The sequence below is a fragment of the Papaver somniferum genome, chromosome 4 (genome assembly GCF_003573695.1).
Source record: "Papaver somniferum cultivar HN1 chromosome 4, ASM357369v1, whole genome shotgun sequence".
NCBI lineage: Eukaryota > Viridiplantae > Streptophyta > Magnoliopsida > Ranunculales > Papaveraceae > Papaver > Papaver somniferum.
In genome coordinates, this window is record NC_039361.1 from 28,963,993 (window position 1) to 28,985,654 (window position 21,662).

The 21,662-nt window shown below is 36.6% G+C and overlaps 1 protein-coding gene across 1 annotated transcript; it reads right to left on the reverse strand.

Annotated features, from left to right (window-relative positions):
• Nucleotides 1–19,016: 19,016 nt before the first annotated feature.
• LOC113275033 lies at nucleotides 19,017–21,003 on the reverse strand. Its single transcript, XM_026524459.1, has 2 exons — nucleotides 19,983–21,003; nucleotides 19,017–19,691 (listed from the first exon to the last, which is right to left on the reverse strand). Exons 1-2 carry the CDS (start codon nucleotides 21,001–21,003, stop codon nucleotides 19,138–19,140), a joined length of 1,575 nt encoding a protein of 524 aa, XP_026380244.1. The 3' UTR covers nucleotides 19,017–19,137.
• Between the last annotated feature and the right edge of the window lie 659 nt (nucleotides 21,004–21,662).

A 21,662-nucleotide genomic window follows, 5' to 3' on the forward strand; every position in this document is an offset into this window, starting at 1 on the left:
TCAGTCACCTTAGGTAAGCGTACCTGTACACGTACTGGCGGAACTTTTTCACCCAAAAAAATCTGCTGAGTTTGGAAACTAAAACCAACTCAAAATCCGGTAGCTAAGGTACGCATACCCATACGCGTACCCAAACTAGTTATTTCTCAATTCGGTAGCTCATGGACTTAAAATAATAAATTATAAGGAATGCAATCTTTGCAAACCGTGGGTATATTGTTCATGAATTGATTCAAATGAATCAAACCGATTTTATTTCAATTGTGTCAATGTATAAAGACCTAAGCAATTGAACAACTCCTGAACTAGTTCTTATGAGTCATTTGAACTGGTTCTTATAAGTCATTTGAACTAGTTATGAGAAAGATGAATACAGTTAATATGAAAGCACTCATATGGCTAACCATTGGTCAACCATTTGTGAATCAACCAATGCACACGTTTAGGTACGGTTACTCAAACCTAAATGAAAACATTTCATTTGTGTGTGACAAGCTAAGTTTCCATCTAACGATTGAAAGATATTAGCTTGGATAAATCAGGTTTTTCATCTAACGGTGATTATTGAATGATTTGTTACCAAGGTAACTTAGATTCCAAACCCTGATTTGAAAACTATATAAGGAGACGTCTAGCAACTGTGCAAAACTAATCCCCACACCTCCTGTGTGATACTAGTTGGTTTGCTAGAGTCGATTCTCCTTTAATCGTAGGTTTCTTCTCGAGACCCTGTCGACAAATTACTGAAAGACTTCATTGGGATTGTGAAGCCAGACGAAACTACTTCTCTTGTAGTTGAGCGATCTGATCTTGCCATTTTCTATCGTACGAGTTCAATTGAATAATTGACTTGAGATTATATCTCCGATATGGCAAGATAAAAAGAAATCACAAACATCTTCGTCTCATCGTTTGTGATTCCACAATATCTAGTTTATCTACCATACGATTTAGATTATTGTGAGGTGATTGATAATACTAGGCTGTTCTTCGGGAATATAAGTCCGGTTTATCAATTGGTTCTTGTTCACCTTGATTATTATCAAAAGACAGAACAAAACTTTTAGGTTTATCTGTGGGAGACAGATTTATCTATCCTTGTAGACTTTTCTGTGTGATACAGATTTTTTTTCATCTTTATTTTTTAGGTTTATTTACTTAAATTCTAAAAATTGTTTGGAAGATGATTTTTGCAGTATTAATCTTTATGGTTTTATATATTGCAATATGTTATGGGATATGTGTGTTTGAGTCCGTGAACTATTATTGTCCCATATGATGTCAAAAGTTATCTCTTTTATATGTCGATATGCGAGTATTGATACAAGATCGATGAACTTTTGACAAACAAAAGTTAAGCCTATTATGTCAATTCTGATTGAAGATAGGTTAAAATCTTTTGTTTACAAAGATTATGTTTATTGTATGTCATTGTGCAAATAGTGATGGAAAATAGAATGAATCCTTGTATATGCCGCAGTATTGATCATTCCCTAATCCATATTTTATGTGTATACTACAATGCTCCATAAGTTTTTCTTGTGTTGAGCATAAGATGATTGAGTTAATCATTCTTTTATGGTGAACTTAGTCGTAGATCCGTAAGCTCTCTTATGTTGAGCATTTCCAACTAGATTAATCATAGATTCGTTTGTGGTTATTTTGGTTGTGTATTCCGATTAAATTAATCATGGGTTCTCTTGTGGTTAGTTTAATTGAGAATTTTGGATATAGAAAATCATTTCTTTATGGTTTTTGGTGTCCAATAAAATCGTTCTTTTCTTGTAAAAGTAAGGTCGCTCTTGTTGTTCTCTTGGGAATGACATCAAATGGGGGAGAGTTCTTTTGAACTTGCGCTTAATTTCCATATATTTGTGGGGAGTGCGGCTGTGGAATTATTTAGGGATTATCTTGTATCTTTATAAACTCCTTGATGAATGCATTTAGCCTCGGCTTTATGATTGCATCTAAACAAGTTGATATGTACTTTTCTTTGGTCTTGAAGCGTCTTCGTGGAAATTTCATTAGGATCTCGTTTTCGTACCTTTGCCAATTTTATTGACAAAAAGGGGGAGAATTAATGTGTAGTTCACACTATAAATACATATGATTTACGTGTTTTACGGGTCATTATGTAAGGGGGAGTGGTTTTCATGTTGAGAAAAAATTATTGACTAAGGGGGAGTGACACATATCACCATAGTATTGTTGTCGAAGTTGTGATATGAGAACCTTGATGTTGTGTAATAATACTATGACACTGTATAACAATGATCGAGAGCTTTTGTTTTCTCATTTTGTTATGGTTACGGAACTTCAACAACTATGATGTTGAATTGAACATCTATGGAATCATGGGAGTACTTGGAAAAGACGAAGTTTTCAAGTAACGTTGAAGCACCAAGGAGATCAAGCATGTGGACGAGAAGTTACAAGGTTTTATTTATTTTGTAATCCATATGTATTGATAGTTTTGTCACTAAAATTGATAAAGGGGAGATTGTTAGAGCATTGCTCGGTCGAACTCGCATGCGTTGCTATCTCAAGCATGTTTGTCAATATTAGTGATCAAAACTATATGTCTTGGTTTCTAGTATACTTATGACTAAGTCTCGGTCTAGGATAGTTAGGAATAGTTGAGCTCCAGATTCCATGGCGATTATCTTGCAAAGACGAAGAACTACTCAAGGAACCAGTGGAACTTCATCATACCAAAAGGTGTGTGGAGACTTGAACTCATCTTGTCACTCAAAAGTCTATATACTCTATCTCCTACTCTTGAGACAAAAGTCGTATAAGTATGATAGTTTTCATACATACATATTTGCTATTTCAAGCCGAGTTTACTCACCTATCTTTTTCTTGAAATACGTGTTGGTAAGCTTTTGCTTTAACTATCTTCATCTTTACCCGTGAAGAAAGTCATGATGACGTCTCAATATTGAAATAGCTTTGATGACGATAGTCGACTCTTTATGTCTAACGACTGTTATAACATTATAGAAGAATGTTTCAACGATTGAAATGTAGGGTTGAGAATATGTAACCACCTATGGATGTAAGCATATAGTATGTTCGTACATTAGTGTATAAATCCATGTGCCGAAAACCAAGTGCATGCATATGTGTACATGCGGTATTAGTGAGGGAGGCAGGTTGGGAACGCGTACCCGTACGCGTACTGGCAGAAATTCACGTCCGTGAAATTTTGCTGAGTTTGAAGTTTACGAACTCAAAAAACCAGTCACCTTAGGTACGCGTACCCGTACGCGTACTGCCGGAACATTTTCACCCGAAAAAGTCTGCTGAGTTTGGAAACTAAAACCAACTCAAAATCTGGTAGCTAAGGTACGCATACCCGTACGCGTACCCAAGCTAGTTATTTCTCAAATCGGTAGTTCATGGACTTAAAACAATAAATTATAAGGAATGCAATCTTTGCAAACCGTGGGTATATTGTTCATGAATTGATTCAAATGAATCAAACCGATTTTGTTTCAATTGTGTCTATGTATAAATACCTAAGCAATTGAACAACTCTTGAACTAGTTCTTATAAGTCATTTGAACTAGTTATGAGAAAGATGAATACGGTTAATATGAAAGCACTCATATGGCTAACCATTGGTCAACCATTTGTGAATCAACCAATGTACACGTTTAGGTACGGTTACTCAAACCTAAATGAATGCATTTCATTTGTGTGTGACAAGCTAAGTTTCGATCTAACGATTGAAAGATATTAGCTTGGATAAATCAGGTTTTTCATCTAAAGGTGATTATTGAATGCTTTGTTACCAAGGTAACTTAGATTGCAAACCCTGATGTGAAAACTATATAAGGAGACGTCTAGAAACTGTGCAAAACTAATCCCCGCACCTCCTGTGTGATACTAGTTGGTTTGCTAGAGTCGATTCTCCTTTAATTGTAGGTTTCTTCTCGAGACCCTGTCGATTAATGACTGAAAGACTTCATTGGGATTGTGAAGCCAGACGAAACTAGTTCTCTTTTAGTTGAGCAATCTGATCTTGCCATTTTCTATCATACGAGTTCAATTGAATAATTGACTTGAGATTATATCTCTGATAGGGCAAGATAAAAATAAATCACAAACATCTTCGTCTCATCGTTTGTGATTCCAAAATATCTAGTTTTGCTACCATACGATTTAGATTATTGTGAGGTGATTGATAATACTAGGTTGTTCTTCGGGAATATAAGTCCGATTTATCAATTGGTTCTTGTTCACCTTGATTTTTGTCAAAAGACAGAACAAAACTTTTAGGTTTATCTGTGGGAGACAGATTTATCTATCCTTGTAGACTTTTCTGTGTAATACAGATTTGTTTACTAAAGTCTTCGACTTTGGGTCTTAGCAACTCTTGGTTGTGGGTGAGATCAACTAAGGGAATCAAGTACGTAGTATCCTGCTGGGATCAGAGACGTAAGGAGCGCAACGGTACCTTGAATCAGTGTGAGATTGATTAGGGTTCAACTACAGTCCAGACCGAAGTTAGTTTGTAGTAGGCTAGTGTCTATAGCGGCTTAATACAATATTGTGTTCAATCTGGACTAGGTGCCGGGGTTTTTCTTCATTTGCGGATTCCTCGTTAACAAAATTTATGGTGTCTGTGTTATTTCTATTCCGCATTATATTTTGTTATATAATTGAAATATCACAGGTTATACGTTTGTATCGATCAATTGTGAAATCCAACCTTTGGTTGTTGATTGGAAATTGATTGGTCCTTGGATATTGGTCTTTGGTACCATCCAAGTTTATTATCCTTGTATTTGATAACGCCTCGCAGATTTCTACTTGCTTGAGTAAAATCAAATCAAGAGAGAGATATTAACTCCTCGATATACTTTTCTCTAGATTGAGTCTGACTGTCTAGTTGATTCTATAGAAAGTATATTGGAGTTAGTCCATACAGATTGCTAATCGAAATATTGGGTTAGGTTGTTAGACCCCCGCATTTTCACAATCTCCCCCTTTGTCAATTTTAGTGACAAAACTACAAATACATATGGATTACAAAATAAATAAACTGTGTATCTTCTCATCCAAATGCTTGATTTCTTTGGTTCTTCAACATTACTTAGAATCTTCGTCACTTCCAAGTACTCTAGTGAATCTGAACGTGTTCAACTCAGCATTATGGTTGTTGATGATCTGTAGCCATAACAATAAGAAAACAATTGTTCTCAATCATTATCATACAGTGTCATAGTATTATTACACAGCATCAAAGTTCAATTGTATCACAACTTTGATAATAATACTATGGTGATATTATCGCTCCCCCTAGTCAATACTTCATCTCACAATGAAAACCACTCCCCCTTACATAATGATCCGTAAACCATATGTATTTGTAGTGTGAACTAATTCTCCCCCTTTTTGTGAATATAAATTTGAAAAGGTACGAAAACTAGCGGGATCATAATGAAATTATCATAGAGATATTTCATAACTAAAAGAGAACATATCAACTTTGTTTCGATGATTTCACATAGTCGAAACTTAGTGTATTCATAAAGGAGTTTATAAATATACAAGAAAACTCCTACAATATTCCACATCCACACTCCCCCACAAAGATTTGGCAATTAAGCACAAGTTCAATTAAGAACTCCCCCCCATAAAATGTCATTCCCGAAGGAACAACAAGAGCGACCTTAATTTTGCACAAAAAGAAGGATTTCTTTGGATATTAACAAATTACATGAAAACATGAATTTGTATCCAGAATACTCAATTAAATTGACCACAAGAGATCCCATGATTAATTTAATCTTGAATGCTCAACATAAGAGAACTTACGGATCCATACAGTACTTTCACATAGAAGTGGATCAGGGAATGATAAATACTGCGGAATATTCAAAGATTCGTTCTATTTTTCATCAATATTTGCATAATGATATCATAGACTTAATCGTTGCAATTCAAAAGTTCATTCTATTTTCCATCAATATTTTCATAATGACACAATAGTTGGGTATGGCTTCACAATACGCATTTGATTCCCTTAGCTGATCTCACCCACAACTAAGAGTTGCTACGACCCAAAGTGGAAGACTTGATAAACCAATCTGTCTCACACAGAAAAGTCTATTGAATAGATAAATTTGTCCCACAGATAAACCTATGAGTTTTGTTCATTCTTTTGATAAATCAAGGTGAACAGGAACCAATTGATATACCAGACTTGTATTCCCGAAGAACAGCCTAGAAATATCAATCACCTCACAATAATCTTAATCGTATGGTAGCGAAACAAGATATTGTGGAATCACATACGATGAGAAGAAATATGTTTGTGACTACTTTTTATCTTGCTTATCGGAGATTAAATCTCGAGCAAATCATAGAGAAGATAATACTCAATCACGATAGAAAACAACAAGATCAGAACTCGCAACTACAAAGAAAATAGTTGGGTCTGGCTTCACAATCCCAATGAAGTCTTCAAGTCGTTAACCTACAGGGCTTTGGAAAAACCTAAGGTTAAAGGAGAATCGAATCTAGTCGCAACTAGTATCACACATGAGGTGTGGGGATTAGGTTTCCCAGTTGCTAGAGTTATCCTTTATATAGTCTTCAAATCAGGTTTGCAATCAATGTTACCTTGGTAACAAAGCATTCAATATTCACCGTTAGATGAAAATCTGATTAGACTGAAGATAATATCTTTCAACCGTTAGATCGAACTTAGCTTGTTACACACAATTGAAAAGTGACTTCATTTAGATATGAATAACCGTACCTAAATGTGTACACCTTTGTTGGCTCAACAAAAGTTAACCGAAGTTAGCCATATGAACACTTTGATATCAACCTTATTCATCTTAACCATAACTAATTCAAATAACTCAAATGAAACTAGTTCTAGTGTTGTTCAATTGTTTATATTCTCATAGAAGTATACAAGACACAATTGAAGCAAAATCAATTTTGATTCACTCGAATCAAGTCATGAACATAATAGCCACAGTTTGCAAAAGATTGCATTCCTTATTATATAAATGTATTAGTTCATGAACAAACCGATTTTAGAACAGAACCCACTCAAGGATGCAAACGGGTACGCATACCTTAGTGGCCGGACTAAGTTTTGGTTCGCCAATATGCGAACGGGCACGCATACCACTAAACTCAGTAAAGTCCCGGAACTTGAACCTCACGCCAGTACGCGTACCGGTATTGACGAGGTGTCAACTCACAAATAATAATTTCTACTTCTCTTACACTAGCAAGTAATATAATGAAAGTAGATTCGTCCCAAGGGAGGTGTTGAAAAAGCGGGGGTCTAACAACACCACCCGATATTTCTCTTAGCAATCTGTATGGACTAACTCTAAAATACTTTGCTGGAGAATCAACTAGACAGTCACACTCAATCTAGATAAAAGTATCTCAAGGAGTTAATATCTCTCTCTTGATTTGATTTTTACTCAAGCTAAAATCAATAACGAGTTTTTATCAAATACAAGGAATAACTTGGACGGTACCAAAGACCAATGTCCAAGAATCAATCAATATCAATCAACAACCAAATGTTGGATTTACAATTGATGATCACGAACGCACAACCTGTATTATTTCAATTATATAAAATATAATGCGGAAAAGAAATAACACAGACACCAGAAATTTTGTTAATGAGGAAACCGCAAATGCAGAAAAACCCCGGGACCTAATCCAGATTAAATACACACTGTATTAAGCCGCTACAGACACTAGCATACTCCAAGCTAACTTCGGACTGGACTATAGTTGAACCCCAATAAGTCTTCCACCGATCCAAGGTACAGTTTTACTCCTACGCCTTTGATCTCAGCAGGATACTGCGCACTTGATTCCCTTAGATGATCTCACCCACAACCAAGAGTTGCTGCAACCCAAAATCGCAGACTTGATAATAAACAAATTTGTCTCACACAGAAAAGTCAATCAAAGGATAAATCTGTCTTCCACAGATAAACCCTAGGTTTTTGTTCCGTCTTAATATATAAAATCAAGGTGAACAGGAACCAATTGATAATCCAGTCTTATATTCCCGAAGAACAGCCTAGATTAATCAATCTCCTCTCTACAATCCTTCCTGACTACACAGGTGGTTTATCGAGGAATCACAAATAGTGAGACGAAGATGTTTTTGACTTCTTTATCTTTCCTATCAGAGAACTCTCATGATCTCAAGCCAATCAAAGATTTTACTCGTACGATAGAAGATGAAAGATTAGATCACACAACTACGATAAAATTAGTATCGTTCTGGCTTCACAATCCCAATGAAGTCTTTAAGCCGTTAACCTGGTTTTAGAGAAGAAAACCAAAGGTTAAAGGAGAATCGACTCTAGCGAGCGCACTAGTATCACACAGACGTGTGGGGATTAGTTTTGCACAATGCTAGATGTCTCCTTTATATAGTCTTCAAATCAGGGTTTTGCTTTAGTTACAAAGCAATCCATATTCACCGTTAGATAAAAACCTGATTTAGATTTAAGCTAATATTTCTCAACTGTTAGATCGAAAACTTAGCTTGTCACACACACTTGGGTAGAGGTTTATTGGGTTTGTGAAAACCATGCCCAAGCGTGTACGTGTATGTTGGTTCAACATAGTAACCCAAAAGGTTAACCATATGAGCATTTCATATTAACCTTGTTCTTCTTCACCATAACTAGTTAAATTGACTCAAATGACCTAGTTAAAGAGTTTTTCAATTGCTATGAGATCTTATGTAACTACACAAGACACAATTGAAACAAAGATGATTCGATTCGATTGAATCGGCTCATAAACTTTATAGCCACGGTTTGCATAAAGCATTCCTTAGTAATTTAAGTTTCATGTTCAGAGCACATCTTTAGATCATAACCTCTTAAGATCACAAACAAGTTCGCGGACTTAAGACAACCGGTGGAGTTTCCCAAACTCACCAGAAAATCTCGGCAAAGAGACTTTCGCCAGTTCGCGGACTTACACGCAAACGAGTTTTTGGAAAATCCCAGCAGAAATTCTCGGTACAAGAACTTCCGTCAGTTCGCGGACTTGGCAAAGCCAATTCCTCCAGTTTCTCTCAATCAAAAAAGTTCGAAAACTTTGGATTAAGGAATACATGGTCATGTAATCTAAACTCTCATTCCAATCATTGAGACATTCTCAGAGGACGTTATATAGCCGTTATTCACAGACTGTTTCGCGTCAGAGTAATTCTCAAAGTAATTGAAACTTTTCATGACTTTCGACACTAGGTGAAGATAAACTTGATCAAAGCGAAACGCTTTACCAACACATGATTTCGATATATAGATAGGCGAGATATACTCGGCTCGAAATATCAAATGTGTATGATCCAGTATATATAGCATACGACTTTTGTCTCATAAGAAGTAGGAGATAGAAGAGATATACTTTTGAGTGATAGATAAGTTCAAGTCTCCACATACCTTTTTGTTGATGAAGTTCCACGGTTCCTTGAGTAGATCTTCATCGTTGTATGATGAATCGCCATGAAGTCCTTGAGCTCAACTACACTTTTCTATCCTAGTCCGAGACTTAGCTATGTAGGCTAGAAATCAAGACTCATAGTTTTGATCACTAACATTGACAAACATGCTTGAGATAGCAACGCATGCGAGGTCGACCGATCTATGCTCTAACAATCTCCCCCTTTATCAATTTTAGTGACAAAACTATTAATATATATGGAATACAAAAAAGATAAACTTTAGTGGCTCCTATTCCATAGTCTAATCTTCAACGTTCCCTGAAATCTTCGTCCTTCCAAGTACTCCAATGACCCTAAAGGTTGTAAGTTTAGCATCACCGTTGTTGAATATCCGTAGCTATAACAACGAGAAAAATTGAGATTCTCGATCATTATTATACAGTGTCATAGTATTATTATGTAACATCAAAGTCCAATTGTATCACGACTTTAACAATAATACTATGGTGATATGTATCACTCCCCCTTAGTCAATACTCCATCTCGATCATGGAAACCACTCCCCCTTACACAATGATCCAAAAACCATATGTATTTGTAGTGTGAACTACAATATTTCTCCCCCTTTTTGTCAATAAAATTGGCAAAGGTACAAGAACGGGATCATAACGAAATTTCCAGAAGAGACATTTCATAGACTAAAAGAAAAATACATACCAACTTAATTTAGATGCAATCATAAAGCCGAAGCTAAATGCATTCATCAAGGAGTTTTAAGATACAAGATAACCCCTATAAAATTCCACAGCCGCACACCCGCAAGATATTCCATTAAGCACAAGTTCAAAAGAACTCTCCCCCATTTGATGTCATTCCCGAAAGAACTACAAGAGCAACCTTAATTTCGAAAGAAAAGAAGGATTTTTAAATTGGACACCAAAAACCATAGAAATGGTTTTCAATATCCAAAACTCAACCAAATTAATCACAAGAAAACCCATGATTAGTTTAATTGGAATACACAACTAAATCAAACCACAAAAGTGATCAATTTAATTGAAGGTGCTCAACATAAGTAAACTTACGGAGCTACGACTAAGGTAATCATACGGAGACGACTAACTTAATCGTTCACATACTCAACATAAGGAAAAACCTTACGGAATATATGACTACATCAACCAATAAAACATGATTAGTATAGCCGTTCATATACTCAACACAAGAACTTGTGGAATATATAAAAACTCAACTAGACTAATTACAAGAGAACTTATAATTAATCTAATTGGAATACAAACAACCAAACTAATCACAAAAGTAATCAATTTAATTGTCAAATGATTTACTCGACAAAAGAAGACTTTCGGAGCAAATAACTAAATAACCAATCAAGATGATTAATTTAGTTCAAAATGCTCAACATATAGCATCTTATGGAACAAACAACAAGGCCAATAAGAATAATCGACTTAGTTGTATCGTGCTCAACATAAGACACACAATGGAGCCTTCACGGTAAAACATAACAAAATGGATCAATGAAGATCAATACCGTGGATAACATACAAGGATCTATTATATTTTCCATCATAATGACATAATAGACTTTATCCTTGTCAAACAAAAGATTTTATCATATTTTCCATCAAATACATGACTGCATAGGCATAACTTTTGTAATTGTCAAAAGTCCATTCGTCCTTTCATTAATACGAATACCAATTCATGAACGACTTTACTTTTGACAGCATATGGGACCTTCAAGTTCACGGGCGCAAACAATACATATCCCATAATCAAATTGCAATATCATAAAATCTTAACGATCAATACTGCAATAACATCATCCTCCAAATATTTTTAGAATTTAAAAACCAATAAACCTAAAAAATAACATAAGAAGATGAAAACAAAAATAGCTATGTGTAGTCACAATCATCGCTATTGAAAACACTAGTTATTCTTCCAACTAAAATAAAAAGAAGACATATTAGGCAACAATAAAGACAAGCTAGAATGAGTCACACTCCATTGTTTCCCTGACAGCAAATAGGGATGTGGGCAGTACAGGATCCTCGCATGACCTGGAGTCTTCGAGCTTGTGAACAACATCCTTCTCTGCATCCTCAGAGAGATGATTCTCTTTACGAAGATCATTGATTTGAGATTTTATGAGACCAAGGTCAGACACAACCTTTTCCAACTCATTTTTCACCATATCAAGACATTTGAGAGTATCAACAAGCTGTTGTTTTGCTTCCCCAAAGTACTTAAGAAAGTCATGAACAACTTCAGCAGAAATCATATCATCCTTTTCAGCATCTTCATAAGTATAGGCAAAGAAGCATGAGGCATTGGGATGATCTTCATCTACAAGTGTTCTCTTCCTCTTGGTATCAACCTCAACACCTTTGTCAAGAAATCCTTTTGCGAAACCACCATAGCAAGACGAGGAGGAATATATTCTTTGAAAATCCAAACACCACCATAGGTACACGTACGTGACTTGTAACCCTAAGAGGTTGGATATTTTATCCTTGGGGACAACAATTTAGGGTTTCAAATAAACTGTTGACTCGGGCCAGAACGGAATCTGTTCGAGTACAACAAATACCCAAGAACAAAATTCCTTCAAACATATGAGAACAGGTCCTAAGAACAAATTTTAAGGTAGTATGCAACAATTTGACTTAACCAATACTTGATCTTAGCGGATCTGTCAACACGAGTTTGGATATGGACGATAAGAAAATAGCTTAACTTAACAGATGCAAGCAACAAGTATACCTGTTTTTAACACAACTCACTCAACAGGATTTTATATGAGTAAGTTCTCGAACCTTGTGATTAATTAGCACAACTATGAGCCACAGGCTCATTACGAGGTTTATGTCTTTGGTTAAGTTTGTTTTTCCTCTTAGTCTTATAGAGGGATCCTGTTTGACATGAGAAATTGCCATAAAATTTACTGTCATCAAAATAAGAGACATAGTTAGAGTTCTTACCAGAAATGCCTTGACATGAGGAAGTATATAATCTGTTGACAAGCTCTTTAATATCTTTTCTTATCTTATCAATCTTCTTTTCTTCCGAAATGACTTTCTCAACAGGAACAATGTTGCTTTTAGAGACAAAGCATTGAACTTCCTTTGGACGATATTTATTAAGACATCTATTTTGCCCTTGAACACTGGAGGAACTCACTGTTCTGACTTTCCTGGATGCATATACAGGATAAGTACGAGAACCAATTGGCTCAATCATACGGATGTCAGTCACACCTTTGAGAATCAAATCTAGGGTGTGTTGAAGTTGAACTAAGGAGTCTTTATTCAACTTCGAGTTTCTCTTTTGTCTAACAGAACACTTGGTCTCACAAACAAGACATACCTTTTGATCATAGGAATGATTGGAGGATGCAGTCTTAATATCATCGTCAGAAGAGTTGTCTCTTTTACAGGTGTCCTAAGTTCAAGATTGGAGGAAACATTAGGAACATCTGTATTTACTTCTGAAAGAAAAGCATCAGAAGTTCTTGGTGCATTAGATTGCTTTGAACATCCTTGAATGAAGAGTTTATTCAAGCGGCGTTCAATATCCAAGGCATCCTTTTCGAGGCTAGCCTCAAGAGTCAAGCATGAAGACTGATCTTCAGCATTTTCATGGACTTTGCAATCTCTTACAATACCAATAAGAACATTGACATGGTGTTTTAACTGATTTATTCTAACAACTTGAATTCTAACAAGATTTAGAATCAATTTACTCTCTTCAGCTGTATCCCATTCATTAGAAGAGAAGGTCTCTTTCGAAGGGTAGTCATGAACACTCATGCCATTGTCTGTCTGTCTCGTCGAACCACAAGGTTTCTCTATATTCGAGATTGAACTTTTCTCTTTAATAAATTTAGACGAGAGAGAATCTTTATTACTGGTGACGCGTTTATCAGAGATAGTACTCTTTTCCATAGAGTCAGATCGCTACAAACACAGACTGATGAGGTCTTAGCGTGTTTGCCTGCTTTGATACAAATTGAAAAAGCGGGGGTCTAACAACACCACCCAATTTTTCGCTTAGCAATCTGTATGGACTAACTCCGGAATACTTTGCTAGAGAATCAACTAGATAGTCAGAATTAATCTAGATAAAAGTATCTCAAGGAGTTAATATCTCTCTCTTGATTTGATTTTTACTCAAGCTAAAATCAATAGCGAGTCTTTATAAAATACAAGGAATAACTTGGACGGTACCAAAGACCAATGTCCAAGGATCAATCAATATCAATCAACAACCAAAGGTTGGATTTCCAATTGATGATCACGAACGCACAACCTGTATTATTTCAATTATATAAAATATAATGCGGAAAAGAAATAACACAGATACCAGAAATTTTGTTAACGATGAAACCGCAAATGCAGAAAAACCCCGGGACCTAGTCCAGATTAAATACGCACTGTATTAAGCCATTACAGACACTAGCCTACTCCAAGCTAACTTCGGACTGGACTATAGTTGAACCCCAATCAGTCTCCCACCGATCCAAGGTACATTTGTACTCCTACGCCTCTGATCCCAGCAGGATACTGCGCACTTGATTCCCTTAGCTGATCTCACCCACAACCAAGAGTTGCTGCAACTCAAAATCGCAGACTTGATAATAAACAAATCTGACTCACACAGAAAAGTCTATCAAAGGATAAATCTGTCTCCCACAGATAAACCCTAGTTTTTTGTTCCGTCTTAAGATATAAAATCAAGGTGAACAGTAACCAATTGATAATCTGGTCTTATATTCCTGAAGAACATCCTATATTAATCAATCACCTCTCTACGATCCTTCCTGACTACACAGGCGGTTTGTCGAGGAATCACAAACAGTGAGACGAAGATGTTTGTGACTTCTTTATCTTGCCTATCGGAAAAATCTCACGATCTCAAGCTAATCAAAGATTGTACTCGTACGATATAAGATGCAAGATCAGATCACACAACTACGATAAAAGTAGTATCAGTCTGGCTTCACAATCCCAATGAAGTCTATAAGTCGTTAACCTGGTTTTAGAGAAGAAAACCAAAGTTTAAAGTAGAATCGACTCTAGCGAGCGCACTAGTATCACACAGACGTGTGGGTATTAGTTTTGCACAATGCTAGATGTCTCCTTTATATAGTCTTCAAATCAGGGTTTTGCCTTAGTTAAAAAGTAATCCATATTCACCGTTAGACGAAAACCTGATTTAGATTCAAGATAATATTTCTCAACCTTTAGATCGAAAACTTAGCTTGTCACACACACTTGGGTAGACGTTTACTGGGTTTGTGAAAACCATGTCCAAACATGTACATGTATGTTGGTTCAACATAGTAACCCAAAAGGTTAACCATATGAGCATTTCATATTAACCTTGTTCTTCTTCACCATAACTAGTTCAATTGACTCAAATGAACTAGTTAAAGAGTTGTTCAATTGCTATGAGATCTTATGTAACTACACAAGACACAATTGAAACAAAGATGATTCGATTCGATTCAATCGGCTCATGAACTTTATAGCCACGGTTTGCATAAAGCATTCCTTAGTAATTTAAGTTTCATGTTCAGAGCACATCTTTAGATCATAACCTCTTATGCTCACAAACAAGTTCGCGGACTTAAGACAACCGGTGGAGTTTCCCAAACTCACCAGAAAATATCGGCAAAGAGACTTTCGCCAGTTCGCGGACTAGGTTCGCGGACTTACACGCAAACGAGTTTTTGGAAAATCCCAGCAGAAATTCTTGGTACAAGAACTTCCGTCAGTTCGCGGACTTGGCAAAGCCAATTCCTCCGGTTTCTCTCAATTAACAAAGTTCGAAAACTTCGGATTAAGGAATACATGGTCATGTAATCTAAAATCTCATTCCAATCATTGAGACATTCTCAGAGGACGTTATATAGCCGTTATTCATAGACCGTTTTGCGTCAGAGCAATTCTCAAAGTAATTGAAACTTTTCATGACTTTCGTCATTAGGTGAAGATAAACTTGATTAAAGCGAAACGCTTTACCAACACATGATTTCGAGATATAGATAGGCGAGATATACTCGGCTCGAAATATCAAATGTGTATGATCCAGTCTATATAGCATACGACTTTTGTGTCATAAGAAGTAGGAGATAGAAGAGATAGACTTTTGAGTGATAGATAAGTTCAAGTCTCCACATACCTTTTTGTTGATGAAGTTCCACGGTTCCTTGAGTAGATCTTATTCGTTGTATGATGAATCTCCATGAAGTCCTTGAGCTCAACTACACTTCTCTATCCTAGTCCGAGACTTATCTATGTAGGCTAGAAATCAAGACTCATAGTTTTTATCACTAACATTGACAAACATGCTTGAGATAGCAACGCATGCGAGGTCGACCGAGCTATGATCTAACATGTGTATTAAGCAAAAGTTGATAAGCAAATATTCTTAGCAAGATTGTTTTGTTATAGAAATTCTGAAAATTGTAAAGTTGTATTCAAATATGAGATGGAATTGATTAAGGAATCATTCTCGACCACGAAACATAAACCAAATCGATATATAGCATGTTCTTCGCATTATCTTATTACTAACAACCCTAGGATAATTAGTACGCTCAACTATCCCGTTATTATCTCCTAAGCTCACCGTATACGGAAGCACTCGACTACCGGTTTCTACTTGTCAAGTTACCTAGAGGTACGCTTACTAGGTGTGACTTAAACAAATGCTTTAAGTTTTATGAGATAAGATTGTTCCTAGTGATAAAATCAAAGTCTTGAATTACCTACTAGTGTCAATTTCTACATATGGGTACTCAACAAAGTCCCATCATCAGTACCCATATATTGCTACTTGTGTTTATCTTCTATAGACAATTACGGGTCGAAGAAAATCTAAACTAGCAATAAGATTGTGACAGAACTATTTAATTTCGAACTTAAACAATTAAGGAACAATCCATAAGCATTATTAGCATGGTAGAAATCAAACAATAACTAAACTTGCAAGAAAACGAGCTATTGCATATCAATCATGAGTTCATATTTCGGGCTTTGAAATCACCCTCAATCAAAAATAGTTTTAGTTACTCATAGTTTTGGAGTTCATCATCAATAATAATTGAAATAAAGAAGATGAAAAATAAAAATACGAAAGCAAACCCTAGTTGCGGCTATCTCCAAAAGCTCCAAGTAATAATAGAATACTTGATAATCCAAAGTTGTAGAAATACTCCCTTTTATGTCTCTTCTTAGGTAAAGTCTTCAAAGTTCCAATAGATAGAAGTCCACCAAGCCCATGTGTGAGAAAAACCCATATGGAAATTACACCCAAAAATAAGTTGCTGAAGTCCCAAAGGTTGGTCGGAAATTTGCCGGAGAAGTCGCCACAAAGTAGTTCAGGTGACCGGCAAATTCCACCCGGTCACCGGTCAAACATAATGGTAGACCGTTAAATATAACGGTCAATCTTAACAGTCACTAATGGCGTTAACTGAGTCAGGTTCTGAGTCCAACTAACTAGGCTGGCTCGGCTTAGTTACCAGGCCAAAACATTTTCATGGCCTGAACTTGTTCTGCACTACCATTGTATTTCACCAGCTGTTCATCCTGCATCTTTATCAGCCTAACATGCATCTACACTTTCCATTCATCTCAGAATCATTTGATCCTTGCCTTAACTGCAGTTACCTATAGCTTCAACTCCATTAACCATACCTTCCATCCCTGCAGTTGCACCACTTACTGCTTCCTCTACATCCCAAGGTTAGCGGCATCATTCAATCATAAGATCACTCCATCACAGCTTCCTTGTAACAACCATAACTAAACAACTCCAATTGCATCTGCGCGTACACCCACTGGCACTTGCAACACCAACTTCAGAATTCCACCAGTTCTGTTCATCTCAGGTTCAGTTTTTATGCACCATCATTATGAACTGCAGCTACAACTATCATTAGGCCAGTACTTCACCACCTTTAGTTCAAAAAATTATCTTCCCAAATACAGTTAGTAAACACCATAACAAGCATCAGTAACTGCAAGACTTCACCAACTCAACCAATTTCACTGCCTCATCATTTAGTTCTGTCATTCAATCACAGCCTCCAATTGCAACTGCACCTACGATTTCATTTCAGCTGCACCGTTCCATTTCTGTAGCTTCATAACCATCTGATGATGTAATTTGTACCTGTCCTAGACATTCATCTAGACAGCATCACACTTCACTGCAACACACAACCATTGCCTTTTAATATCAATTCCTGCATCTGCAATATGCCTGCAATTTCAGCTGAAATCATTCCCATTAGCTCAGTTCACCATAAACCAACACACCTCCATTCCATTGTAATACATTCACCACTTCAGTTAACACCAGTGCCTTTGTGTCATCACATGCCAACTGCAACATAGTTAACTTCAGCAATACTCGGCTTCCCTCTAGTCCACTTCTAACATCTCTATTACAACAACTTCAGTTCTTCTCACCCCTCTACACAACACCACAAACCTCCATCTGAACTGCAATCTCACAGCTCCATCAAACCTTGATAGATGTTTGTAAATGTTGACTAAGTGAACGGTGTTTCCCATATTTGTCTGAAGGTCACCGCCAAGATTAACCTATGAATCCTAATGGATTGATAGGATTTTATTAATAGAATCAGCGGTCGATAATCTTAATTTTAGATTGATTCAGCTGGCATATACAAGGGAACCAGCGATCGATTTTATTAATAGAACAACAATAACATTTTTTTTTTCTTTTTCACTTTTTTCTGTTTTTTTGTTTTTCTTTTCTTTCTTCTTTTTTTCAACATGACAACATGATTAGATCTTTTGGATCCAAGCGCATGCTTCTTGTCAGTAGATTACATGGTAATTCCCATGGATCCTGCGTTCCATGCTTGTTTAGGCGTCGGAGACAGGGAGAACACACACATATTGCTATCAAAGTGTCAATCTTTTTTTTTTTTTTTTTGTATATACACCGGTTGGTCTAATAGGTCTGGTCTTTTTTTTTAGTAACTCAATCACTCTATTTTATCCTAGCAGTAATAACAATTCGATGTTAGTGACCCACCAAATCACTTAGAGAAACGAGAAAATATTGCAAAAGTAAAAACAGAAAGTGATATGGTGACATTTCGAGATATGGTAACAACTATCATATTATTTCTAACACATGAGCTCTTTCCGTCCTTTTAGTTAATGGGTTTCTCAACTCCTGCAATCAAGATGGTTCTGTTCACTTATATTGGTAGTGTCATCCTAAAGGCACAAGTTTCAAGATTTCGGAGTTTATAAAGCAATTTTTTTTTTGTTTTTCTATTTTTTTTACTAAAGGCATCAAACTCTAACAACATATAAATGCTCCCCAACACTTCAACTTTACATTGTCCTCAATGTAAATTTAGTCATTCAAAGTAAAGTTCAAGGTGGGAAATTATGCAAATGATATGCAAAAACAAAGATAAAACTCTTAAAAATAAAAAGATAAAGATAAAGATACAAAATCGGTGGATTGCCTCCCATTTAGCGCTTGGTTTAAAGTCGTCATCCCGACTTTCATCTCCAATTACTCCTCTAGAGGGAGTGGATCACTCAATGTGACCATATCCTGATTCTCAGTCATAAATTTCTCATAGTATGGTTTCAAACGATGGTCATTGACCTTGGAAACCAGCCCTGTTTTGGGACTAATAACTTCAACTGCACCATGCGCAAACACATTAGTAACAACAAATGGTCTAACCCATCTGGACTTAAGAGCCTTGGCTTACCATCCTTCTTTGTGAGCAAGTATCGAAGTGCAGCATGGTCGGAGAAAACCACCACCTTTGTACCCACCAAGTAAGATCTAAACTTCTCTAGTGCAAATATTATGGCCAAGAGCTCCTTTTCAGTAGTGGAGTAGTTGATTTGTGTGTCAATAAGAGTTCTAGAAGCATAATAAATGGCATATGGAACTTTACAATCTCGTTGTCCCAACACGGCTCCAACGGCATAATCACTTGCATCGCACATCAACTCAAATGGCTTGCTCCAGTCCGGTGGTTTGATAATTGGTGCGGTAGTCAACAACTCTTTCAAGGTGTCAAAAGCTTCCTTGCATTCTTTGTCACAATCAAAGGCCACATCTTTCTGCAAAATTCTACACAGGGGCATTGCAATCTTGGAGAAATGCTTGATGAATCTCCTATAAAAACCTGCATGACCAAGAAAAGAGCGAACCTCCCTCACAATTATGGGGTATTGTAATTTCCGAATCAAATCTATCTTATCCTTGTCCACTTCTAACCCCTTAGAGGATATAACATGGCATATTACAATCCCATAAAGTGACACTTTTCCCAATTAAGCACAAGATTAGTTTCTACGCGTAGTTTAAGAATAAGTGCAAGGTTATCTAAGCACTTGTCAAAAGAATCACCATACACGCCAAAATCGTCCATGAACATTTCTATGATGCTTTCCACATAATCTGAAAATATACTTACCATACAACGTGAAAAGTGGATGGAAGCCAAATGGCATATGTCTATACGCTAAAGTGCCAAAAGGACAAGTAAACGTCGTCTTTTGTTGATCTTCCGGAGCTATTACAATATGGTTATAACCTGAAAAACCGTCAAGAAAGCAATAGTGAGAGTGTCCAGCCAATCTTTCAAGCATTTGATCAATAAATGGTAAGGGAAAATGGTCCTTTTGGGTGGTATAATTGATCTTTCGGTAGTCAATGCAAACTCTCCAACCGGTATGGATTCTAGTTGGAACCAAGTCACTATCTTTGTTTTTCACCACGGTGATACCGGAATTCTTTGGAACGACTTGAACCGGACTCACCCATTTGCTATCGGATATGGGATAGATAACCCTGACATCCAACAACTTCAGGATTTCTTTCTTGACTACTTCCATCATCGGAGGGTTCAAGCGACGTTGAGCTTCTCTTGTTGGTTTTGCCCTTTCCTCAAGAAGTATTCGGTGCATACATGTGGAAGGCCTGATTCCTTTGATATCGGTAATGGTCCACCAAATGGCAGACTTGTACTCTCTTAGCACTCGAACAAGTTTCTCCTCTTGCACCTTGGTAAGGTCTTTGGAAATGATCATCGGAAAGTCTTCCTTATCACCCAAATATACGTATTTGAGGTGATCCGGAAGAGGTTTCAACTTAAGAATAGGTGCCTGCACAATCGATGGTAAAAGTTTCTCAGTAGTAAGCGGCAAAGAAACATAAGACGCATTATACTTTTGTGGAACTTCTTGTAATGAGTTAAGAGCTAAAACAACCTCTTTAAGCTCATCACAAATAGACAATTCACTTTCAAGGTCTTTGTATTTTCCATAACCTAAACCTTCCACTATGGTGTTTTCTAAAGCATCATCACCATTCAATTCAAAAATCTGTTGAGCTAGAGAATCAATAATATCAATAGAAAAACATGAATGCACATCACTAGGATATCTCATAGCCTTAAAGATATTGAAACTTATGATCTCATCATCAATTTCCATAGTTAAGGCGCCTTTGAAAACATCTATCTTTGTTCTTGCGGTCGCATGAAAGGTCTACCCAACAACAAGGGAGTAGACGATGGTGAATCTTCATCCATTATGTCAAGAACATAGAAATCCGCCGGAAATATGAGTTGATTAACCTGCACCAAAACATCTTCAATAACCCCTTTCGGATAAGTATTAGACCTATCAGCAAGTTGTATAACAATACCGGTATTCTTAAGAGGTCCAAGATTCAAGGATTCATAAACGAAGGCGGGCATGACATTAATGGATGCTCCTAAATCTAGCAAAGCACGTTCAAACCTGATTTTACCAATAGTACATGGTATAGTGAAACTACCGGGATCTTTCAACTTAGGTGGGAGTTTCTTTTGAAGATATGCCAAAGCATTCTCCCCCACACTCATTACCTCATTACCGGTCAACTTGTGCTTGTTAGTGCACAATTCCTTCAAAAACTTTGCATAGCGAGGAACCTGCCTTATCGCCTCAATGGGTGGAATGTTCACTTCAATCTTCTTAAAGATCTCCCAAATCTCTTGGTACAATTTCTCCTTGTTCGACTTTGCAAACCTGCTAGGAAAAGACGGAGGAGTAGCATAAGTAGAAACACAAGTTTTAGAGTTAGAATTTGTTACCGGGTCAACCTTTTT